This window comes from Phaethon aethereus (genome assembly GCF_964289735.1).
Source record: "Phaethon aethereus genome assembly, chromosome: 14".
Classification (NCBI taxonomy): Eukaryota; Metazoa; Chordata; class Aves; order Phaethontiformes; family Phaethontidae; genus Phaethon; species Phaethon aethereus.
The window spans coordinates 496,834-523,242 of record NC_138590.1 but is presented as its reverse complement, the minus strand read 5'-3'; the positions used below and the strand labels follow the sequence as shown (position 1 = coordinate 523,242).

The window sequence follows — 26,409 nt, the reverse complement described above, 5'->3', positions numbered from 1 at the left end:
CAGCCATGAAATACATGTGCCAGCACAGCTTTTCAAGAAAGTCAGCAGAGATGAAGGTCTGACTGCAAAGGCAAAATGGTCCCGGGGTACTAACGCTATTGATCCATTCAGGCTGTGGATCAACAGTTTGATGCGTTAAACTTCTATTCTCACTAGTGCATGGACAGCCAGACAGCTGTCATCTGTGATGCTGCAGGTATCTGTATCAGGGCTCCGGGAGGGACATCCGGCAGCTAAACCTATGAGTTTGTATTCATCACCCGCAGCATCTCTGGAGGATGAGACATCTCATCCTGATGGCAGCATTGGAGTTCAATTAGCCAAATGCTCTTCCTTGAGAGCCAAACCCTCTGCAGTGACTATGAAGGGAGCCTGGGGTATGAATTTGGACTCAGTCCTCTAGAACAGATGTCTGAAAGACTACTGAAAAAACAATGAAGGTCTGGCTGCACTATTGCTGCAAAGAGGGGGGCAGGAAGAACAGGGGTCAGAAGATGAGTTCATGATGTGAACTCAAACTGCCAGTACAGCTGGTTACTCCTTGCCCAGACATTACATTCCTCATGACCAGGGTCAGGGAGGATTCCTGCTTTAGGTCACATTTTGGAGTTGGGATCTCCCAGCCCTCTGCTTTCATCAGAGTTGCATCATAACTGCAAGATCCAACTCCTGAAACTAGCAGACAGTATGACTTTACTGTCATATGTACCATGTAGTATGTATATTAATTACATCTGCAACTATAATTGTATGGAGACATAGAAATATGAAGACCTTGATGTGAAAAACGTTGTAGTAAGATGATTTAATGACTCATCACCCATGGTAATAAATCTCTGTATTCTCATCTACCAGGCTGTTCCTCTGTTTTATACAGAAATTGCAGACAACCACTGTCCCCTCTGTTCACTGCCATTAATTCTCTTTCAGTCTAAATTAAAACTGCTTCAAATGTTTCTTTAATGCCCCTCAGTTATATTCTACAACCTCTGTAAGGCTTTCCTCTTAAAGGTTAGTTAGAGCCTAGACAACATGATCTTCTAACCTTGATCCATCAGCCAATTCCTTATGCGTGAATGGAGGACCGTGCACAGAGACCAGCTGAGATCAGTGAAATTTCATGCAGACAAAGGGATCTAACCAGGCTGAAGTCAGCACATCTGAAGTCAGAACATCTTTTTCTTCTCAGATATGTACCTTTCAACTATTTTAATCTCAGTGAATGTGCAGTTGTCTGCTCTGACATCTCTTCGTCCTTCCTTTTGGTAGGTTTTCTGTTTTGATGAATGTTGGAAAGCCATCTGTCATACTGTCCTAAAACTGACCTACGATAAACAGGATAAAGCTTTTCATTTTCCCTGTGAGACTTTGCCCGTAGTTACTGGATGTGGGATTACTATGCATCAATGTCTCAAAGGCTCTCATCTGTGTTGCTGCCACTTAGCAGGTTGCTGTTGGTCTGCTGCCTGGTGGTAGCCAACTGTCTGCACAGACCCAGCCACTGCTGTGCAAAATAAACGTGCTGCCTTAGATCTCCTTATGGTATGAGCCTTGCTAGAAAACAGACCACCATGGTGGCTTAGACTAACACAGGTTTAGCATAAAGGCAGGCTTGGAGAGCTGACACAGTCAGGTACCCCCGCCCTGCTCAGAAGTGGCACCTTAGGAGGCCAGAGCGATGTTGTCTGCTTGCACTATGCCTCCACTTCCTCAGATAAGTAGCTGTTTTAGCGTGCTTTGCTTTTTTTCTCCAGTATCTCAACACATTTCCCATTACATTTGCGTTACAATGCAAGCAAAATAAAATGTAAACTCCTTATAACCAGGTAGGAATCAACCGCTGAGACAGATACTTGCTTGAGTTCTACTGTTGCAAATTCCTACCAAAAGCAAACGCTATTCATTCAAATAAGGGCTGAGCCGAGACAGACTGGGAGGTCTCCAAGCTAGCCCAGTAATACAATTCCTGGTGAGTTCCTCTGTACCAATCTGTTAGAAAATAGCAACAGTGTGAGCACAACATAGAAAAAACCTCCATCTTCAACATTTCGTCTTCATTTTCAAGCAGTGGGGTATATACCCAGAATGTCTGGCAGTAGGCACTTGGTCATACGGTTGTAACAGCAACATAAAAAAGCATCACAGCCAAGAAAACCTATCTAAATACATCTGATTTTCATCTTCATAACTGCAGGTATTTCAAACAACCAGAGAAAAACAAACCTCCAGAGCTACCTGTCAAATAGACAAAGATAGCCTGAACTCCTAGAGAACATGGGGAGTTTCACCTGAGCAAAAACTGAATAAGGGTTTAAACTGGTGAGATAGATAGGAAACTGCTTCCAGAATGAAGATAAACATCTGGCATGATGCTGGGATGCTGCACCATCTCCATCTCTGGCCCAAATTCAGCAAATAATTAAATTTAGTCCACTCTGCAGAGACTCTCACTCAGTGCTGGGATATACCTACTAAAAGTCATATTGTAATATTTAATATTTATGTAAAGGATCAGAAGGCTCTGATCTAGGCCTGAAAACCTAAAATACCACAAATGCATTCAAAACAATACCAGTGTAGGTGTCATTATTTACTATTTAAGTATCTGTCAAGTGCTGGCAAAAGTTCCCAAAACATGAATCAGGACAGAGCTATTTTATTTCCAGTGGAAAAGCCTGAACCTCATTTACCCATCAGAACGCATATGGGATGAAGCACTGAGTGAATTATAAAGCAACAGCAACTTCTACTGTGCCCTAATTATTGATTAAAGTAGAAAGTAAGCATTTGCACAGTCCAGACTCAAGTGAAATGCCTTTCTTATTCCGAAGAACAGCAAGTTAAGTGCATGCTTTTTTGCAGTGTTGCCGCTACGTATATTACCCAACTGTGACCTGAAAGTGAAAACAGCCATAAACACATATGAATCATCTTCTTAGATGATTTTCATCCAAGTTCAGACAGGTAGCCTTGATTGTTAACCTGTTTTTACCTTACTATCCTGTGGTTGAAGCAGAATTGAGGTAAGGAAATGTACATCTGTTGGTTTTAAAGTTGGCATTGTTCCTCTAACACATGAGTAAAATTTAAACAAATCTCATTCCCATAAAAAGCTGGATTTTGTAGGCTGGGGAAAAAAATACGCGCTGTTTACTCTTGCCATTAATGTTCTGAAAAGGCATTTTCCTGACATAAAACTCATTTTCACCCGTTTTGTTTTTGCAGCATGGTAGCAATGATGTTTAAGCCTGTTGGACACGACCTCATGAAACATGCTACAAATCACCTCCATTGAGTGAGCATCCCACTGCTGTGTGCAGCCGGGGACCCTGACACCAGGGGCTTTAAAGCAGAAAGGAAACTCCTTTGCATCAGGTTAAAGGTCAAAACAGAACATCTTGTTTTGTCATTTTAAAAAGAGCTTCCTTGTATGTTTTAGTCTGAAAGAATAAATCGATGGAGGTTTCAACTTCGGAAGCCAATTTGGAACAAAAGGCAACGTATAAACATCACGCCGTCCCACGGGCCTCACAAAGCCCGTTCGCATCTGTCTGTACGCTCGGCAGAAGGGAGCCTAACGCGAGCGCTTGCCAGCCACGAGCAAGCGCTGATGAGCCTGCTGCTATCGCCAGCTCAGGGTGAGGACTGCAGCATTTCTTACAGAGCGGTGGGAGAGGGGGCACTGGCAATCAGGGGGTCACATGGAGAGGCATTTCTCCTCTGGTTCCCACTAACTAAAGCCTCTTTTGCGGCTCTTTTTCAAAAGCCTCTTTTTAGGTCCAAACAGCGAGCGTGGAGGCAGGATGGGTCCCATAGAGGGTCACTGTGGCTGATGTCCAGCGCTGCGACTGCGCCTCCTTCCAGGTCAGCCCTTACACAAACGAGGACCCCACCGGTGCGGGGACACCGTCTGAACATGGACCCGGGAAGATTATCTGCCTTGAACAAAGCAAGCTGATGATGACTGTAAGCGAGGCATCTCTAGAGACCGGCAGCCTGCAGGAACTGCAAACTGGAGACGGGGAAGCACTAAGCGCAAGGGCTCGGGGATATGTACGCCTGCTGAATACGAGGTTAAAGGATCGGTCACTGTAGTTAGACACAACCCAATATGCAAGGCTGTCCAACCCCCTAGAAGAGACAGGAACATCTCTGTGTCCAGGAGGGTTATAGTCTGAGAAGCCCAGTCAGCACATTTAGCCCATATCCTGCATGGCGCTGAGGTGTGGGAAGCCCTGAGACAGTGGCAGCCACCAGCGTGACCTCTGGGGCTCCAGGCATGCATGTGAGCCAGCCTGCAACCATCTCACCTGAACAGCAACTAACGCTTGGTTTAGCTTTGGAAACAAAAACGCAACCTCACCTCAGGGGAGTTTCATTACAGCCCTCGCTGTGATTTCCTCGTCTGGTACAGAGAGACTCGCACATCCCCTCGCAAGAGTCGTGGGAAAACATGCACCTCTCACGCTGCACAACATCGTCCATCTCGAGACAGTAACTCTAGCAGATACAGCTTATCACACAGACTGTTCTCACACAGCACACCACATAACCTTGTGCCTTACTTGCATTTTGCATGAAAAGAGCAAGCAGCATTAAGTTCAATCAGAAATGAAAGCAGAACCCATTCTAAGAAATGGGGAGATAACAAGAGCCCCAATTCTCCTCTTGGACACAATCACAGCTCCTCTTACGGCCAAGCAGAGCTGGGAGTGCACAAGACAAGAAGAGGTTTCTTGGAGAACAGAAGAACCTGCTTTAAGGACACGACACAGAGCTACAATAACCAGGGAGAGAGAGAAGTAGAAAGAGACATACTGGAGAAGCTGACCATTGCGAAATGCTGACACCGGTCTCCTGTGAATTCGATCGGACACCTACCGGAAGAAAGAAAACCAGAAAGAGAGAAACAAGATAGCAAAATGACACCCAAACAGACTGAACTGAGGCCCCTTCTGATCCCTTCCACAACTCCTATCCGTCTGCTCTCAGCCTTCACCCTTACCTGCATCCCTAAGCCCTAGCCCAAAGCTGACACCAAGAGCCTTCCCTGACTAGACCACTCTACATCCACCGCTGTGCCCGGGAGGTTTTAAGTAGTGTGGTGCATTTTTTGTCTTCAAACATACTTTGCTTAGGATCTGGCATGTACAATCGCAAAGGCAGTTTCTCCAAACATCTCTGTCCGAAGAATCCATTTGGACATCTGGAGGGGAAAAGGGGAGAAATCACAGAACATGTCTGGCACCATTCTTGAGGCTAAGGTCAGAAATAAAAAGTGCATTGTGATGAATGGAAAAAATAAAGGCTTTACGCGCGTATTTACTCTTCGCGTTGCTTTAACCAGGCACCTGCAACATCAGCATTTCAGCTCTATTTTTGGCCTGGGTCTTGAAGCAGCCAGCCTCCTCTCCTCCTCTGCCTGCCTCCTTCCTTCTCACCTGCTAGAAGCACCAGCTGGCAGGAAGATTGAGATGGGCTGGATGCTACTTTCAGAGGCTCTCCTTGAAGCTGTTATCTAGACAAGACTGGCAAGAGGCACCAGAGCAGTGAGCAGCTGCCCAGGCGACAGTGAGCCTTGTGTACGGCAAGCGTCTTCCCATTGTCACCCCAGAAGTACCCACAGGACATTCCAGGGAAAGGGGTTACATTGCGGTTAGAGAGAAAGCGTGTGCGGAGTCTCTGTGTTAACAGAGAGAAAGGGACAGAGAAGAAAGCTGAACCGAACAGGTCTCACATGCTGCAAGGCTCTCTCAGGCTATCCCGGTCAACGTTAAGTGGTGAGCGGGGACGTGCCAGCTCGCGGAGCACCAGTTATACATTAGCATGATGCTGCAGCGGCAGGGGTGGCACCCTGCGGACGAGGGCCACCAGGCATGGGCACCAGCTCATGAGTAATCTCCCCGGAGCAGGTCCCAGGTTGATCCAGGTTTGGGGAGCACAGGGACGTGGGCAGGGGTGCAGTGGGAGCTGCTGAACCACTCACAGTGCAGCAACACCCAGACACTCTATGTTGTGACCTGCCACAGATGTGGGTGAACCTGGGAAGCGATGGGAGCTCAGCTGCGGGCGGTCAAATGCTTCTCCCCCAGGCACTTATTTCTCTCCTTCACATCTTTTCTTCTGGCCTCCTTGGATAGTCCCTCAAAGTCATTCCTAGCTTTCTTGAAGCCCCAGCTCCTACCTGGCTGTCCCACAACTCCTTTCCTCTCTCCCCAACGAAACTCTCCCTCCTCTGAGCTTAAGATGGTTTTATCATTATAGTTAGCATCTTAACATCGGGTTTCCAGCTTCCTGGGCTAAACAGGGCTGCAGGCTCTGTGCCCTGTACGTGTCAGGCCTTCCTTGCTCTCAGCTGCCACCCACAAGGTCGCACTGTCCCTCAGTGTTCAGCAGGCCCCAGCTGGTCAACAAAGGAGGGACTCAAAGACACCTCAGCAAAAAGGATACGGACCAGAGTCCTGAGCCTGAGGTCAGTGGCTTAGCTCCCTGTCGGTCCACTGTGAAGGACAGCAAGCAGCCAGAGCAGGCTCGGCACAGTGTCAGACGACTGGTCCCAACCTGCGCATATGGTAGGGTGGAGTGGGGCAGGTCCAGGTCCAGGTCCAGGTCCAGGTGCCACATGCTTACTGCCAGCCCCGTGTGCGCAGTGCAGATCTGACCCTTTCGTGCCTCCCAAAGGTACACTAACGCCTGCTCCCAGTCTGCAGACACAGCGAAGGGGATGAGGAAGGGATGGCTTTGATGTTTAATGTGACCAAAGCTTTGTAGTTCCAAAACTTGTTTGCAGATTAGTTCTGTACTGTTGCTCAAGGGCTATGGCAGCATTTGTTGTTCTTGACAGATTTATGTTTAGAAGGTATGTTACAGATACGCAACTCTAGTGGCAATTAAAAAAAGTCAAGAAGAGAGATGAATTCCTGCTTCTCTCTACTTGCTTAAGGGAACACAGAGTTTTTTTCAGCAACTATTTTGTTCCCTTGGGGGGAAGAGGTAGAAATTAGAGAAGTCCTCCCTACTCATTATGACCAGAAAACCTTGATTTTTAATAGTTCTCCCTCATCATGGACATACACTGGTTCAGAAGGTGGGAATCACAGCATGTGAGGGAGCACTAGGGGCTCTCAGCATCTGCACCATCTGTACAGATCAAGGGTACACCAGCCCATCTGACAGGTCTGCAAGGGTACGGACTTCTCCGAGAGGGAGGGCTCCTCTCCAAATGGGAGAGGTGAGATTCAGCTGAGTTCTGGGGGAGGACTTGAGGAGGTACCAGGTGGCCGGGTGCAAGGCAGGACAAGGTGTAAAGATTTCCCAGCTATGGTGATGGACATGGCTGGTGCCATTCCCCCAGTGCACAGATGTCTAATCCCTGCCTGGAGACCTGCATTAATACTCCCGGGGGGAAGGCTGAGGCATCTGCTGACACACTGATACACCACTGCCACAAGCTCCTAAAGGAGGTCATCCACCGGTGGGACAACCTGCTGGCACTTCAGAGGGAGTCTGAGCCTCAATGCTGGATGCTGGATGCCTACAGGGGACCTGCAGATACACCTCTGAATCCAGCACGATCCAACAAAAAGCTATAGCCAATAAAAGGCTGCATAATCTCTCCATCCCATCTACTGTCCTTCTCCACTTCAACACCTTCACAGCTCCAAACCTGCCCGACTTTCCCCCTAAAGAATGCATTTCCCAGTTCTCCAAGGCAGGGTGCCCCACGTCCAGGGGACATTTCACCTGCTGTCCCTCTCAACAGTTCTTCTGCCTTTCTTAGCTTTGGAAGGCCCTGCATGATTGACGTGGCTTTTGGCACTTGATTTCTTGCTGGTTTTCACTGCAGTTTTGGTAGGTCTGCACTGAGCAAAAAAGATGGTGCACCCTCACTGCCCACGAGCAAACCTGTTTTCTGTGCTACATAGCATCTGCTTTTTGGGACCTGTGCTAACACCTCCATGTGGGAGTGTGCTGGGATATTTGTGCATCCCAAACTGCTTGGGGAGAACTTAAGGGCATGGCTCTGCATGAGGCTTCACTGAACTCCCCAGTCATACACTTAAGTTTCTCAGTATCCAAGTCACTTTTGAAACTGGAAATCTGACTCCCTGGTCAGGCAAGTGTCTTTGAAGAACTCACCCTCTTTTCTCATTCTTGGACATTTATCTTGGAGCACAGGAAAAGGAGACATACCAGTAATGACATTTCAATACCAGGGAGCCCAGCTAGCTCCCAAGGAAAGCCCAGCCCAAGGGGTTACCATCAGTCATGAGGCCTGTTGACCTTCCCCATGATGAAGCAATGGAAGCTGGTGCTGGGAAGTGGCGTGAAGAACATGCCCTGTTAGCAATCAAAGAGCACAAACCTGAGGCAGCTGAGTGATGCAGACTCACAGGGTCAGCCCTAGGGAAGCATGACTTTGGAGAAACCTTTAAGAGATTGCACCGGGGTTTGAACAAGGCATCCAAAATAGAAGGTGTCTTCCCAGTCCTTATGAAGTTTATTCATCACCACTTATTGAGAGTCTTCAAGGGTATCCAGTTTAGCTTGCAATGTGCTGCCCATTTGTCTGGGATCTGAGACTTCATGTATGTTGTGAGCACACTGAAGGGCCTCAAGGGTGCTGCTGAATGAAGCAAAACCCACCTCAAAGAGGGGCACTTTGTCTGAAAGGAGCTAAAACTGTCTCAGCCACACATCTGCAAGAGGTCAGCCAAGGCTGGAACTTGAGTGTGACTGAAGCTGCATGCCATTAAGGAAAGACTGAAAATCGGGTGAGAATTGGTGGAAGGAAATAAAATAAAAACTCAGAGAAAGAAATTGGTGAGAAGTGAAAAAGCATAACAGAAAAGTGTCAAAGAAGCTTTGATGCTATGACAGCTACCATATAGCCCACCTTCAGACCTCTGCAGTCAGCCTAGCATGGGTGGGGAGAAGAGCTTTCTACACAGAAGGCAGTAGATAACGGTCTTCTCTGTGTCTAGGACAGCTCAGGCTGTCTTTATCTTCATCTTTAGTTACTAGTGAATCCGCACAGGAAAAAGTGACAGAAAAGAAGCCCTCATGAACATGAGCACGTTCTGTCACCTCCCAAGCCAGTGTACAAGCTGTCAAGACACATGTGCCACTTGGGCATCCCTGGGTCCTGGTTCCTCCTAAGCAAGGCTGCTGGCAGCAACAGTGACCAGGAGACCTTTGAAAACATGCAGTGCTCATCGTTCCTTTTTTTTCAGCCATCTTATACTTCTAGGCTGGTGAAGATGATTTGTTATTTGTCGCTATGGCTACAAATGTGACTTCTAGGAAAGAAATTTCCAGCATGCATGGCACGAGTCTCCCAGTTTGGAGAGGAAGAGCAATAGAAAGCACCCCTTCTGCATGACGAATCTGCTGCCTGTGGGAAGGGCTTCTGGGCAGCTCTTCTTCAGTGGCCATGCATGTGGCCTGAGGGACATACCTGAAAGTTAAGGCTCACTAAGGTCGAGAGCCATGAGATGGTCTTTGATCATCCTTCCTGCACATTTGACCCTAGTCAAGAGGTTTCAGCTGGCTAAAACATCCCAGGAAAATGGAATCCCTCCTTTTGAAAGTCTTGCAGGGACTACACAGATGGTGGACTATTCCTGCAAATACTACCTTTGGACTTCCTGGTCCACTCACTGGTGTCAAGGAGGCCCAACATGTCTCTCCTCAAAGGCCAAGGGAAGCGGACAAAGCTGTATCTGTAGGAACAGTCTTGGGGAAGTACAAGGCTGCACCAACCTCTTGTAGACAGTACCTTGACCCCTCTCTAGCCTGTGTGGAGAACCCCCAAGACTGCCCTTGCTTAACTCCTTCCTTCTGTGGATGAAAACTTCAAAAAATTGCCACATCTGAAAATTTGCTGCTTGCAAATGCCATTGAGAAAACTGGTTAGGGATTTTTCTGTCCAGATTCTGTTGTTGCTGGAAAATGTCCGATTCTTTCAGTTTTGACCAATTCCTTAAGACTTTTTTTTTTTTACCCCATTTCGAAAACATCCACAAAGTTCTGCTCTCGGGTTCAGGATGAATTGCAGTTACATATTTATGTGGCAAAAAAAAAATGCAGTAAGATGAACAGCCAAATAAAGCATCTCAAAAAGTACAAACCAAAATGGTTTGAATGACCCATTTCTATGTTGTTTGCAGAGCAGCTATTTATGAAAATTGAGAAACTTTGACCTTTTGCCCAGAGCAATAATCATTGTTAATTATTTGCAACTATTAATTAATAAGATCATTATCATGATGTTGCTGCTGGAAGCAAAACTTTTTCTGCCCAGCGGTTGATCTATATCTTACAAGGGTTGGCACATTTTCTTTGCTCCCCCAGATCTTAATTAACGTATGCCAAATTCGGTAGCTCTCATAATGCAATCCCTGTTACAGAAGAATGTCAACGAGCAGGTGCTTTAAAATAACGGGATAAGGAGAAGCTGTAGCAGAAGGACACAATGCACTGATATAAGCAAATGGAGAAATGTTTCAAGCATGTTGCTTATTTGTGTGAAGGGTGAAAAAGAAGACAGTTCTGTCATTGTCCCCTGACCAGTCCGAGATGATCAAGCTCTGGAGAGCCACAAAAGGCTGGACTCCACAAAATCGCTGATGGGAAGAAAAGAAGGCATCCAGAATAAATGCATAGGCCTTATCCAGAGCAGCTAATCAAGGCATGTTTGCTGTATAGTAGAGTCCAAACTGCAGGGACACCCACTGCTGGACTCAGTGAAGGCAACAGCACAGCTCCGATTGAGTTGTGGGAGCTCAGCAGGATCTCTGCTGTTGTCTTCACTGAGCCTTGCTGTTGCAGGATCAGCTTCCACACTCTGATGGCTCTCAAGGGTCTGCTACAGGTATACGTGTGTTAAAAAGGACGCATTGAACAGGATGCATAGACAGGCCACTTGAACCCAAAAAGGTACCTGATCTCATTGCCCAAGATAAACAGCATGCAAACCCCAAAGAATGAGTCCTGGCTGGTTCAGGAGATCTGGAACAGGATGTGGAAATTTTCACCCCTAGCTCAACACTATGGGCTCTTCATTTCCAAGGACGTTGCAACACCTCCCCACAGAACTGCTCATATATCCTGGCAAAGTGACATCCTTGTGGTTGTGCAATGTGCAGCTTGTGCTGACCAAATCAGCAGACTCATTGAGAAGGATGGCATAGCTCCTGACACCACAGGGGGGCTGAGCAAGCCGTGCTGCAAGGAGGACCACGATCATAGGAGATCAGCCTGATGTTCACCCCTTTGAAAGGTGCTCTGGAAAAGCACAGGGGAGCTGGCAAAGTGGCTAAGCCTTCAGAATGATCTTTCCCCTTTCCTGGGAAAATCTGCAGGAAACAATATACATGGAGGAGGTAAGCAAACGGGCTTATAGGAAGCGAACATGTAATTTTCTAAATTGGTGATTTGCATACATCAGCTAGTTTAAAAATGAATTGATCTTTTCTCTTTTGCTTTGTTTTGGTTTATATTCTCTCCATGAGTTTCACTTTTTGTCTGAGGTCCTCCAGGCCTCTGACCCCACTCTCTCAAGTAACACAATTCTCTCAGCCCAAACCCAGAGAGTCTGTTTATCTGTCAGCATTTGTAAATCCTTCAGCCCGACTCTTGCAAGCACAACCAGTCCAACATGATGGGGGGTGTTGCTCTGTAAAGCTCTTTAAGTCTTCTGATCCCATGCAATTTAGGAAGATCCTGGCCCAGGGTACCAGACCCTTTGATGACACCAACCACACAAAAGAGTCACAAAGTGCGTTTAAGTGGGCAGAGAAGGACTGTGCAGCAATGAGACTTGGCTTTGTTTATTTCTTTGGCTGGGAAGACCCCAATTGTAGATAATGTGTGCCAAGACCTAACTGAGAAAAAGAGTATTTCTGCTGTGATACACATCCTAGCACAAACCCGTGGGTCATGGCACCCAGCAATAAAAGATTAGTGCCGCCTCAAACTGCTCCAAGTTTTGCCAAGAACCCAATGGGCTCCAGGACCAAGGCAGACCCAAGATCAGAGGCTGCTAGCCATCCCACGCTGTGTTCAACTGGACACAACAAACCAGTCACCGCCCTTCTGTGTCCCAGCCCAGCTCAAGGCCTTGAGACTTGCTTGTGTGCATCCCTTCTGCAGGCACTGGAATTTGCTCTACTCAAACTTGCCATTTCCCTACCATTATGGTGAGAAACCAGTCCAACTTGTAAGGCCTCTCTGAGCAAAATGGTCTGGAGGAGGGTCGAGAAATTCTTCCTGTCAACAACAGCCTGGGGCTTTTTAATTTACGAGGGCTGTTGAGTCAATTCTGTATGTGTGTGGCTTAGTCGTTTCCTGGGTTTATGCCGAAAATTTGCAGAATATCTGAGGCAGATCACACTTCTCCCATCTAACTTCCAGGTGGTCTGTTTGCAGAGTCAGGATAACAGCACAGATTGTATCATGTTCAGGTTTCCTTTGACACTAGCATGTGTAGAATTTGCTTCAAATTAAGGAAAAAATTATGCAAGCACACAGTCCAAAAAAGACACAATTTCTGGAACAGCTCCAAGTCTGTTCTGAGCTCTTCCCCAGTGAAGAAAACGCATTGTCCAAGGTCTAGCTGAAGTGTATTGAAAAGGGATGGAGGAGGTGGGTTTACAGGCAGTTTGCTCCCCAGAATTTAAAAGACCAAGAGGAATACATTTCTGGAAGCCTGTTAAAAAATAATAAAAGGCCAGCTGCCAATTCAGGTGATATCTGTAACAAATCAAGTATGAGCCACTTCAGGAGAAAAAATAATTGGAGAACCCAGTTGCTCTTTTTGCTCCAGAGTGCCAGGGGTAACATCTACAGGAAGGATCTCCTATGCTTGTGGACCGCTGCAAACAATGACATCCATTCCAAGAAGCTGATTACAGCATGGTGGCAGGTAGTGAACAAGAACACACTAAAACTCTGTTTTCTGATAGATGGTATTGGAAAGGCTGGTAACATCACATGGGTGCCGAGGTGCTAGAATCTCCTTAGCACTCAGTGAAGGAGGGCTGCAAGCTGGCACACGGTGCCAGAAGACCCCCACAAGAGTCAGCCCTGCTGACTCAGAATAGTAAAGTGGGAACAGCACACAGACACATGTGTTTTTCCTGGCTCAGGATGCTCATGCAGCTCTTGTTTGATCTCCAAGGCATTTGAAGAGGTTGTGTGCAGAAGGACCTATTGATCTCCTCCATGCTCATGTCTCAGAGGCATGGCATGGCTGGAGGACCAAGGCTGGCTCCCATGTTACAGAGTTCAGAAATGCAGGTCAAAGCCTGCATCTTTGCCTCCTCCAGTTTCTCCTCCGAATCTGTATCATTTTTATCTTTCACAAACCACAGCAGCAGATCTGTCTTGATGCAGCAAGGAAGCTGCGAAACATTTCAATATTTTGCTATTTTGCAGGCAGGCAAATGTGAAGTCCATTTATCCATCATCAGCCTTCTGCATGAATGGTCCGTGTTTATTGGGAAAGCCATTTTATGGGAAATACTATGTTCAGTTCAAATGCTTCTGCATTCCTCAATAACTAACTATTGCCTTCTGGAGTCCAGAAACTCTAAAATTACACCACTTCAAAAGCCAGGAATTCTTATCTTCATTCTATGATTTAATGATAAAAACAGCGAAGAAGAACGAACATCCAGATATCTCCTCAAGCAGTAAGATCAGAAATGACTGTACTGTGTGGAAGGCACTTGGGTCCTCTGGGTTCCTGTTATCACAGAACTGTCTTTTCTGGCAGATGAATAGTGACAGTGCAGACCTTCAAAGCACTCTCTTTTGGTTAACACTCTCCTGCCCTTCCATACACATCCATTCAATTCTCGTCTGGTTTTAGCAATTGGTATCTTGGGACTCATCAGAAAAGGAAATAATTTTACCATCTGCAAGTAAGGAATTAAGGCTTTCAAATGATATGAAATAATTAGGTCTCTTTCATATGGCACATGAAATCTTAATGGAATCCATCACTGAGCTTCCTCTCTCTTCATCAGCTATCATAGCAGCCTGGTTTGAAGGTAGACTGTTTCTTCGCAAGGCTGGAATTACTTTGGTTAAAACAGACTGTCTGCTGAAGACACTTGATAACTACCACATGTATCCTTCATCAGGAAAAGTGGAGCCTTACCATTATAGCTGCATATGGCAGGAGTTCAGGTAACTCTTGCTGTAATTAGAAATCAGTCTGATTTGCAAAGTCTTGATCTGGATTCAGGTTCTTCCCAGAAGAAATAGACTTGAAATCTATGCTTTTGTCACCATCATGTTGCTTACAGATAGAGATATTGATTCATACACTTCTCCAAGCTTCAGGGGTTGAGCCCTTCCCAGCGTGAAAAGACTGGAACTGCTGTGGCTTCCTGGGGCTACAGCTACGCCAGAATGGTGGCTGTGACTTTGATTCATCATATGGGGCCTCTCCCATGTTTCCTATGGGACACACTGGTGAGATGATCTTACAGTGCCACCAAGAAGCCAATGGCAGAGACAACTACCCTAAAGCACAGGTCTGTAGTGTACAAGGGCTGCTCTCACTTCACACACATGGGAAAAGTGGAGGACCACAGCATCTGGTTTCGGTCCTACCCGTCTCTTTTCACATCTGAAGTGGCAAGCCTGGGAGAACTGGAAGATGCTGTTCATCCTGTGTCCTCCCCGCCACAGTTGATCCTGCATTGGAAAGTGGGAGCACAGGAGTTGAGCAGAATGCATTTCCACATGGTCTTTCCTACTGCTCCTTGCCAAGACAAAGGACTACTGGGAGAAGCGAGGAGTTGTGCTAAGCACAATCCACCTCACAGCCCTTCCAGGAGCGGTGATGGTTCTGTTCAGATGCGTCCTTCAAGGCCTGAGGAGCTGAGGTTGTCTAGTGGGCAACACACCATGCAGTGGCAGGGGTACTAGGTTGACATCCACGGATGTAAATACCTTTAGCTGCGTGTCTCCACAGGGAGAAGACAGTCAGCGCTGGGCTTCTCCAGGCTGGGCACTGTGACACCTGGATGCCGCGGTGAGCTCAGAGCTGCCCGCGTCTGCTCAGCGACTGCGCACCCAGGGCACCAGCAGACGCTCACTGCGCTGGAGCCGCGGGGCAGGTACGGGCGTGCTTTGGGTTCCCGCATCGCCAGCACTGGCACTTTGCATTCAGGCCCCATTAGGAGCAGGGGCTGAGCGGTGAGGCGCTATCCCGATAGCCCGCGGCGACAGGTTTGAACCAGAGGTGAAAAGGTCTCACATCCCATTCCACATCCCTCAGACTGTGCAGCCTCACTTTAACCTCACCAAGAAATTTCATTTTAAGGGTAACTTAGTATGCCTCCCTGGGTTTTTTTGCAGGTTTTAACATTTGAAGGGGAGAAATAAACAACCCACAGGCTGCCACGAAGTGGCACAGGGTGGTGAGCAGCTGAGTGGTAAACCCGCTCTGGGCCAGTGAAGCGCGGACAGGAGAGGTAAGAGGCAGGTCTTAGCAAGGGACCCCTCCAGGGGCTGTGCCGTGGGGAAAGCCCCCCTGCTCGGCGGGGAGGACGTGTCAGCGGGGGATGCGGAGCTTTGACCTAGGTCAGGGAGAGCAAAAGGGACCTGACCTTCCCTGAAGCTGCAGAGGAGAAAGGGGAGAAAGGGAAAGGAAACAGTCAGGACAAACAAATTCTGAGAGGAAGAGTCAGGAAAAGTGAACAGTGGCACTCACACAAAAAAGAAAATATGAACCCTCCTCCCCCACCCCTGCCCCTCTAGTCTCCTTTTCTGAACCTGCACAGCTCAAACTGCGATTGCCAGGAGAATTTCAGAGCTACCCCTCCTCCAGCAGTTGCACAGCGGTCTCCTCTGCCCCAGCCAAGTAATTTCCATATTGTCACAAGAACTACACTCACTTACTTGCAAGACAGCTGATTAATCCCCTCGATGTAGTAGCATACCCCACCATTGACACAATAGGACTTGGCTGTTTCGTTGCATTTTCTAGCATGCCCGGACCAGGAGGAGAGAGTTGTGGTTACTGCAGGGAAAAAAAAAAAACAACACACACACAAAAAGGATATATTGTTATTTCCTTTGTTGGGCAATTCTGTTTTCTTAGTTGATTTTCAACTAGCTTATTTGCCAAGATAAAAACCCCAGAGCTACAAACCTCAGCCTGTGCCTTCAGACCCACCTTCACCTCTCCAGGACCTAGGGATGCAAACTTGACCTTTCCTTTCCCAGCAAAAGTGGCCGAGTGAGGAGCTGAGGACATGCCCTCCTCTAAGCAGCCAACATGTCAGGACAAGACCATCTTTTTAGCAAGCTGTAGGGAAAAGTGCCCCTTTCTCACTTCTCCTTGCCCTCCCCTTATACGTGCATGCGACCCTGCGCCAGCGGGCAGGCGGGCGGTTCGAAGGAGCGTGTGCTGCAGAGTCACGGAGTCCCAGGGGCGTGCTGCTGAGGCCTGATGTGCATCACGACACTGGACCGAGATCCAGCAGCACTGCAGGGGGTATTTCATTGCTCCACATCGCTGGGAGGAAATAAGTTTTCAGAGCCAGAAGCAGGTGCCCTCATTGTCCCCAGAGCAGGTCCAGCGCAAGCAAGAACAGCTTCCTCTCTCCCTCCCCTATTTCTGAGCACTTCTCTGCCATGCCCCAATGGGCAAAGCAGAAGTCAGTCAGCCCCAGTCTGTGCTAAAAGGGAGGCAGCCAGCATTATTCAAGTTTCCTGGGATACAGATGCTCTTCCAAATCGGAATTTCTTTCTGGAGAAAAGCTTTCCAGCCCCATAAGGTACAAACAAAACTGATGGTACTCTGCAGAATTTCAGTGCAATTCCTATCTCTGGATGACTCAGACAAACTTACAGTCCAAAACAGAGAGTCTCCATAGGCAAGACAAAGGCTTCTAGAAACCAAAAAATCTTTCCTCAGAGCAACTGATACAGGTTACAAAAGCAAGACCAGCTTTGGGGAATACAGATCCATCTTCACATAACTGAGAAAAGGGCTGGGCACTCAAAAGCTCTTTTTCCAACTGTATACTTAATCTCATTAAAGATAGTCCCCCTTCTCAGACTACTCACCTTGCTTATACCCTAACACTTGTACCCTAACACAGTCACGTCTCCAGCAGTGTGGCTACTATCTACTTTCCAGCACCTTCTATGCTGTACTCGAGGTTTCCGAGGCGACAACCTCCTCCATCCTGTTTTCCAAAGCATGAACGAACCTCATGGCGAGGTTAGTGACTTCAGACCAGCCGCTGAAGACTGAACACTTCATTGACACAGGATTCGAGGAAGAAGGCTGGAGCCAGAGCCCCAGGCAGGAGCTAGTCAGAACCACAAGACAACCAGTGAGGCATGCCAGAGCCTGCCCCGAGGACGCCGGTGCTGCTCCCCACGCCCGGGGCAGCCCCCGTGCCCGTCCCGCCTCGGCAGCAGGCTCAGCGGCTGCCGCGGTGCCTGCGCTGCTGCCTCCAGCTGCAGCCTGCCAGCCTCCGCTCCCACGCCCCGGCTCCGGGGCAGGTCCAGGCTCTCACAGGTAAAGGAGGGCTCCCAGCGTCCTATGAAGCCGCTCACATTTGGGTGATGCTTGGCACATGAGCAACCGAAAAAGCTTGTGCTGGCTCTCTCGCTTTTAGGACTATCTCTGGCTGCATGAGGTCCATGCCTCTCCGAATGGGGAGTTTGCTCATCGGGCTGTGCACAGCAGGAGTACCCCGCACTGTTACCTGCACCCAGCTCAAGGCAGAGCCAAGCTTACTGTTAATTTTGTTTGAACCGATGCGTTGTCCAACCCCATTGTTTTCTGCTCCCACAGGGGAGTCAACGCCTTCCACTGTCTGACAACGCCAGGGTTGTGCAGCAAGCAGAGCTATTTCTATGCTTTGCCCCGAATAACCATTGCCTCCGGGGTTGTCTTTTCACAGCTATCCAGGGCAGAGCGAGTTGTCCCAAAGTGCTCTGCAAACCAGACATGGCAAATACTTCAGCAAAGACTGAAAACGCACGTGGCCCTGGGACAGCAAATAGCTGCTCCCCTCCTAGGGCACGTAACACCAGACAGCTGGGAGCCAAATGTGCAGAGCCAAATGTAGTGTACACATACTAGAGTGTACGCTGGGTTTTAGAACAGATGATGATTTGACCACGCCACCAAAGGAGTCCTGCAAAAAACCCTCAATTATGAAAACGCCCAAACTTCTATAGGGAAATTCAGCGCTCCCTTCCAGTTAAGATTAACGGGAATTAGGAGGCAAAGCCATCGCAATGGCTTTGTAACAAGCCTGTATAATTTATACCTTTACGAGATAGTAGCACATTTCTTCTAAGGCCAGTGGAGAGCTCTGGGTTCAGGACAGAGGAGCTCTAACCGTGTGTAATAGCACCTGGGCTGTCTTTGCAAGGCCTCTCCTTCAGCTAATGTTTGATCCGGCCGCTTAAACCAAGTCTTAACACCGAATGCCACTTCAAAAATGAGCATGAAAAGAAAACCTAGCCTGGCAGCATGCAGCTGTGTCCCAAACCGCAGCCGGAGCCGGGCTGCGCACGGGCTGCGCGGTGCCCGTGCACGGGAAGCGGCAGGTTGCGCAGGGCTGGCAGGAGCTGCCCGCTGGCCGCTGCCGTGCGCTCGGCGCTGGCTGCGCCGGTCTCGCGGCGGCAGCGGCGGCGGCAGAGCAGGCAGGGGCCTGCCGGGGCGGTGCGAGAACCGCAGGGGAGCAGGCACGCAGCAGCCACTGCCCCTTCAAACCCTGCCCGAGCGCTGCCTGGCCAGCACGCAGCACGGGAGCTGCTGAAAGCCGCTCACAGGGCGGCCTTCGATTTGGAGCCCTTGCAGGCTTCCACTGAAGTACCTCAAAACCGCAGAAGGGACAGGTCTCTCTCAAAGCTGCGAGCGTGCCGTCAGGTCAGGGAGCACTGAAACCTCACGAGCCAAAGCACTGGCGCAAACTGAAAGGCACGTGGGTGAAGAACAAGCACAGCCTGCAGGAAGCCGCCACCCCTGCAACCACCAAATGTACCGGTTGCCAGCAAGCAAAACGATCCGTCTGGCAAAGTCTCACATCCTAAATCCTACAGGAAAGGATTCTGGAGTGAGCCTTCCCACAGTAAGGGAGTTGAAGAGAGGGAGAAATAAAAAGAGAGCCCAGAAACCTCCCCGTAGAAAACACCTCAGATAAAAAGGTGCCCTTTCCACCAGAGAAGGTGGACAGGAAGATGCAGTGCTGTGTGACGCTGTGATACCAGAGTGGGTTACAGTGCTGACCGCCAAGAGATTGCATGGGATTTTCATCCCATATAAACAATTTTGCTCCTTTTAAACAAAGAGACTGACAAGAATGAGGCTTGGGTCATGCATGTTGTGCACTTCTTGAAAGACGGCTGTCAACAGAGCTATGCCTGTCAGAAAAATAGTGGTTGATCAGTTCTCCTAGAAGCACCTTGTTAAAGTTCTTATCTTTTAAATCCTGTTTTCTGCCAGTACCATGCCTCTTCTCCCGAAGAAGCACAAAGTGTTTTAAAACTGAATCACAGAATCATATTACTATGGTCCATTTGCTAGCAGCAGAGCTCTAGCAAGGGCTACGAAAAGAGGCAGTCAGCCCAGTTCCCTGTTGAGAAGAGAGTGTCATGAAATACAGGCCATTATAAGACCATAAGCAGAGCAGCACTGGCCAAACCAAAGCCCTGCCTTGTCTCTAACAGTGGCCAACAGGCCAGCACGAGCATGCAGTGATAATTTTCTTCTGGCCATCTAGGATGAGCAGCTCAGAGACTACCTAAGTCAGCTGCAGTGTCTTTACATTTAATAGCCTTTGATGGCTTTCTCTTCCACGAACGTGTCTAGTTGCTGTTTGAACAAATCTGATCTTGCAGCAGCCACAACGTTTGTGACAAGACTTCCAGTGTTATGTACACAGTGTGCAAAGACACATCTCCATTTACTTCTTTTAAACCTGCCTCTTCCTGGCTCTTGTATTAGAAGAAAAAGTCACCACCCCCACTCATTTCCCCTGTGCTACCTGTGGCTTTACAGGCACAGTCAGGACCTCCTTCCCTAGCTGGAAAGCAATGATCTCTTTAGTAGCTTCCCATACAGCGGTTGACCTGGCTGCAGTCCTTTTTTGTGCCATCTCTGGTTCTGCTTTTCCCTTTCGAGATGGCGAGGCCCTCCTGCACACACACGACGTTGATGTCACCCTTGTTTGTTCTCTATTCCATTCATAGTAATTCTTAATGTTCATTTTCAGTTTTGATGTACAGAATACAGATCTTTACCTGTTTTAACCCTGAAATCTCACTCCTACATGGCAACATGGAGTCCAGAGCCTCCCAAGGTGCCTGATTGCTCTGGGATGTTGCTGCAGCTGGGACTTCATGTTCGTGAGGGCAGTAGCTGCAACTAGTTTGGGAGGAAGGATGGAGAGACCTGCCAATTCAGAGAGCAGCTCTGGTGGGGGGACAGAGGGAAGCGAAATGTCTCGCTTAGAAAATGTGAACTGTGCCCGGGTTGAAATGTGGCCCCGTTTGACACCATGTGGCTGCAGATCACAGAGAAGCACCTTGAAGTATGGGGCCAAGGGAGGTTTCAGCAGGTTTCCACCACACTAGCAGGGTAATTCCCAGATTCACACGTGACTCCATTCAGTTACTTCATGTTTAGCTGTATTCTCCCATCAGCCTGGGCCACTGGAAATACCTTAACAAATATCTGCCTGGTCCCGAGTCATCTGCAGTTCGATGACTGATGTTGGTAAAAGTAAGCCTCACGTACAGTTTATTTGCAATCATGCATGTTCATTCACCTCCACTCCAAACACCACTCAGGTATGCCTGGTGATCCAGAAATTACTTCCCACAGCTACCTTACCTTAACTGCCACACGGTTCCAGGCGGATTTTACTCCCGATTGGCTGGTGTGGTAGAAGTCCTTCATTCAGCCTCCAACACAACTCCATCTATCCCAAATGACTTGTAAAGTTGTAAAATTACTGAGATAAATGGAGATCTGAATAAGCGAGAGAGCAGTTTTGGGTGCTAGCTGCAATCTGGATGGAAATCCGGGTCTCCTCACTGCATGAAGGCAGCGGGAGATGATGCGGGGGTTTGTGGACAGCGTCAGTTGTCTACCAGCTGTGTCCCCAAGTACTTCAGTGAATTAAGAGCAAGAAACAGGGAGTGTGCATGGGGCAAGCTACAGAAAAGAATGGTGACATTAGACCAGCGGGAGTAAGCAAGGTGCCCTTGAGACAGGGGCCTCTGCAAACACGCGGGCAAACTGGTCACAAAGCTCCTGCAAGCTGGAAGAAGACCTGGAGCAGCTCACCCACCAGCAAGTCGGCTCTCCAGCTGGCCTCAGTTCTGGGGCTGAGGACAAAGCAGAAGGCAGTCGGGAGGTGAGGACAGGGCTGCCTTTTGATGGGTGTGATAGCAAACGAGCTGAAGCCACGTTTTACTGTCGCTGTCCCAGCCAGCGAGGATGGTGCAGCATAGACGCACGAGAGAGTCAGAGCACCATGGTCATTCAGAGCATCTGTTTTCCACTGCACGCCTCGGTTATTTGGGAGTAACATCCGAGGCAGGGCAGCAGAGAGGAGAGCCACGGGCACCGACCTGGCCATGTGGGCTTCCCTTCACACAACCCGTCTGCGCAGAAAGGCCATTAGTGATTGTGCGGGGGTTCTTACGCAGTTCCTGCCCTGCATGTCATCTACCCAGCCTGTTCTCAGAAACCTGGTGAAACACTCCCCCTGCAAAGAGTTAATTAACGCAGCTTGGACTATAAATTATTGTTAATTTTTCACAAACTACAGCTACTGTCGAGGAAAGTAGGGAGGCAGCGATAGTTTTGCGGCTCCTTTTTTTTATAAATAACTTTGACTGGTGGGTTCATAGAGTACAGACACTTTATTCTCTCAATATTTAGACATTCAGTTAGACAGATGAACTCAGCTGGTCGGAGAGTGTATACAAATTGCGTGCTCTGTATATGCCTCATGTACTTACTGATAAAACACAGAATTGCTGAGGTTCCTCTCAGCCGAGTTCATCCAACTGCTTGTCAGAGGAACATGGCTGAGAAGGTGTCTGGCCAAGCTATTCCTTAGTTGTAGCACTGTAATCCTGGCACAAGCCACACTAAAGCCATGATTTACACTGATTAATACGCTGAGGGCTGTTGATCCTAACCACTCTCTCTGTGGCAGATTTCAGTATGTCTGATACGACACTCTCTTAACAAACCTGCACAAAGGCTGGAGGCCCACTGCCGCTATCTGTACATAAAATCAGAAGGGCCTGTGCAGACTGGGGCTCGACTGGCAACAGACTGGGAACTCTGAAGCTCATAAAAATTCTGCTCCTGTGTGTTTGTTTGTTTGGAAATGACCCAATATTTACCCCTGCATTTTATTGAAATAGATCCTGCTGGAATTATGTCCTCAGTTCCTGAGGGGATCATGAGGATCAATGGCTGCAGACTAAAAGTTCTCACAAAATACAAATGCCAGACTGCAGGACACTCATCTCAGAGCATCAGATATTGCTGATTAAAACAACACGGACAGCACTCCCCACGTCTCCCATCTGCACTGTTCAGGTGTTTCACTGAGGGGCAAATGTAAAGGTTTCTGAGCACCAAGGGACTGCCTGTTTCAACAGGACAGGTAGCTACTGTAGGGGCAAAGTCCTGCGATATTATGAGGCTTCTAGTTGCTACTCCAGGCTGATCTCTCCAGCTTTATGAAGGAGCCCTTCTTACGCTTTTCCTTACCACAAGGGTCCCAGAATGCATGTTAACATTGCAGCATTTTATTTTCCCAAATCCCCATCATCAATTGTAATAGCAGCAACATGATACTTCAATGAGGGGATTTGTTCAACAACCTAAAAAGCCTTTTGCAGGGCCAGTGCCAGCATGAATGCTTTGCAGACGGGACAGCTGAAGCCTGAGAAGTGAAGCAACATGCCAGGAGCTGGAGTTAGAGAGAGCAGATCTCCCGACACACAGCCTCCTGCTTTGAATGCTGGGCTTAGAGCCTCAGTTCTTCCAGGGGACATCAGCTTCATCCTGTGCTTCACTCCATACTGCCCGTCTTTGCCTTTAGAGTCACAACATCCTGTCTTTACATCGCATCTAGAGTAGTAGATGTGATGGCTACTTGAAAAATACACAGTGTGCAAAATAAACAATGACCGGGACCTGACAGCAGACAGGCACGACATATTTCTCTCTGCGGACTGATGGCGAGATCTCCAACACGTACACCTCAAGGTACCATGCTTGCGTGCGTGCAGGCTTCACTCAATTATCAACCACACCTCCAGCTGTGGCTTTTAAATTATCTGAGCAAAGGCCACACCAGGACTTATTTTTAGTCTAATATTGAAAACTGGTCTGTCCACATGGCCCTTGGTGGACTGACTTCTGTCTGTTCTACCTGTGCCCTGGGCTGGCTGGACACTCTTCAACTCCAAACCAACAGTACCACGCTCATGTTTGTAGCATTGCTGGCTCCAGGAGAGCACAGTGCCTTCAGACTGGAGTGACCACAGGTTGACCAGCCAATTAACGTGCAGGTCTGCCACAGTCACCCAGTAAAGGCCATGCCAGACTGAACTTGAGACAAGGTTTGGGGGAATTGGCTGAACCTTAATTACATGGCACATCTTACTGGGGTATATGCTGAAGCTTTGATTCAACTAGCTCTGACTTACAAAGCACATCATAGTAAAGACATCACTGAGCCATTGTAATCATGCAAGTCCACCAGGCCTATCTCACCTGGGAGAGAGAAAGTAAGGAAAACATTTCCAACAACCAGCCATGCTAAGCATTGGGGAAGGTGTTAAATGGGAGAGGGAGAGCCTGAATGAGTCTAAACCAATGAGTCTACAAACTTAAGTCTGATGACATCACCAAGATGACAGCTATGAAAGCTGTGGACCCAAACTGGTGTGTGGTGAGTTAGACTTAACTGAAGAAAGAAAGACTGTTTCACTTACCCTCCCACAGGGATCTCTGAAAGGACTTCAGGAAGGGCTTATGATTCCCAGCAGTTGAAATAAAGTCCCCAAAAATCAATCCAGAATGCCTAGCTTTCATTCAGGTGCCTCACATTATCACCCAGTTCTCAATGTTCCCAGCAGAACTCAGCTCTGCCTCTTCTGCTCTTTCTCCCTCTTTCATCTTCTCATCTGATCCCAAACCTCTCTCTCCTGAGGAGCTTGTGGAGGTTTGGAGATCCCAAATCTCTCTCTCCTCTAATCTCCTAGAGTGAGCTTAGACAGCCCAGCCAGCACTGCCAGCCTACATAGGTGGTTAAAGTAAAGGCACTCAACCAGATTAGCTAGGTGGTGACCCAGACAAAGGGCATGAGCACAGACCAGGTGAGCAGCTGCAATGATCCACATGTTGGTTTACAGCATCTGCCCATCACTGGTGGATACTCTCATATCCTGACGGTGTCCAAACCACGTTTCCTCTACCCAGCCTGTATTCTCTTTTTATCCTCAAGACTTTATCTGTTTGTTGAAGTTGAGGAAATAAACTAGAGGAGAACTCAACAGCAGAGAACAAGCAAAAGGGATTACCCGACCTTTTCAGAGATTTCAAACGTTATCTTACCTTTTAAAAATGAAACTTTGAGAAGATTTTAGTATCCTTGTCCTGCATAAACCTTTCATCTCAGAATGCTCTACAGATTGCTCTGAACCTTCTTCCATTTTTGCCTCCATCAAAATGTTTCTAAACTTTGACACTGATTCCTATTCTGTTTACCAAGCAGGTCTGCAGCCACAGAACCTTGTTCAGCTGCTTCAAGCTGCACAGTGACAGGATCACATTACCATTTTGAGTTCTCTGGATGTTGAAACGAGCATAAAGGACCTTTCTCTCTGCATCAAGGCACATGATCAAGTTACACCATTCCTGCAAGTTCCGGCCTGTGAGCTGAACCACTGTGACCACCCAACTGCAGAATCTTAGCCTGTGACAAACATAAGACAACATGTCTTATTTAACACTTTTCCACGGTAGATGAGGCTACTTCAACTATATCATGCTTATCGGGCTCAACAGGAAGAATTCTTGATAAGAGTAGTAGGCATGTCTTCTGTTTTGAGCCCCAGTGCTTTCTGAAGAAAGCATCTCTAGGGCTGGTCTAGTTTGACAATGCTCAAACAAAACCATATACTCAGAGGAAGGTGTAAGAGTGTGGCACCATGTCAAAGTACGCAGCATCATGGAAAGACTTTCCCAGACACCAGATTTCCTTTCTGAATCTGGCCCTCGGAGTCTAGCTTGACCACGTGGACCAAAGCTGGTATTAAGATTGACACTACACCCCTATGACTAGGCTAGCACTCGTCACACTCCATGTTCCAGCTTGTTACATCTGCGAAATGGCTCTAGCTCATCTGAATGCGTCCACACCACTGAATGAAGATGAATGGTACCCCTTGCCATGCACATACCATGTAGTGGGGGCATCAGCAAACCCAACTCTCTGTCTAGCAGATCCCAGTACTCACCCTCCACATAGGCTGGACAAGGATGCAAGGCAGATTTGAATCCAGACAACTCTCAAAATGCAGCACCACCAGATCCCAGATCTCCCAAGTGTGCTGTCTTTGGTCTCAGATCCAGACTGGTATCAGGGTTGTCTCTACACCAGAAGCACCATGAGATCCTTGGGTTTCTCCATACTGTCATGAGATCTGTGAGGCCCATAATAAACAGTGCCCCTGTCAAAGAGAACTAGACATCCTGCTCCAACCAGCATGTAGGCAAGGGGAACAGCAGCTGGGGAAGAGACCCCATGCACATCATTGTAACAATGCAGATATTTCCAAGAACCTATGGTGTCAATCTGCCTCCTTGCACTTTGTGGCCTCATGTCAGGTGCCAGCTAGGCATGGGAAGGTGGAAAGCAGCAGGGCAAAATACACGCTTCCAGAGAAAAAAGTTACTCAAGAATGAAGACAGAACACCTTGGACACCTGGGCTGCATTTTGAGTCCTGTGTTGTGTAAACCTGCCTTGTTTCAAGGATGCAGCAGTGCCTAGAGGTCTGTGGCCACTGGAGAAGAGGAGGAGGAAGGCAGGGGTGACTCAGAATGTGGCAGGATTTGCTAGTAGGTACGCTTAGAGGTGGTAAGAAAGGCTTCAACAGTGATCCAAGGGGGAAATATGAGGAAATATGTGATATCCCATTCCTTTTCCCAAGGCAGGTGTAGAAAGGAAGGCCAGACCACCCAGGAAGGAACTGTGACCTTCAGGAAAAAACACTAGGCTAAAAACGTATAAGCCAGGAGCAACAGGGCTACAGGGGGTGAGGCACGTGGGGCTACACGGAGCAATGGGGTTTTAGCACCTTGCCCATAGGGACTGCCTGGGCCATGG

The 26,409-nt window shown here is 48.1% G+C and overlaps 1 protein-coding gene across 1 annotated transcript in view; it reads right to left on the bottom strand.

Annotated features, from left to right (window-relative positions):
• The window catches only part of NRG2 (neuregulin 2), a gene marked incomplete at its 5' end in the record, with an annotated part of 172,618 nt that overhangs the window by 20,227 nt on the left and 125,982 nt on the right, over positions 1-26,409 (bottom strand). Inside the window, 2 exons of the mRNA XM_082006172.1 lie at positions 4,819-4,877; positions 15,916-16,036. Of these exons, the coding sequence (XP_081862298.1) occupies positions 4,819-4,877; positions 15,916-16,036 (180 nt within the window). The remainder of the gene's footprint in view (positions 1-4,818; positions 4,878-15,915; positions 16,037-26,409) is intronic.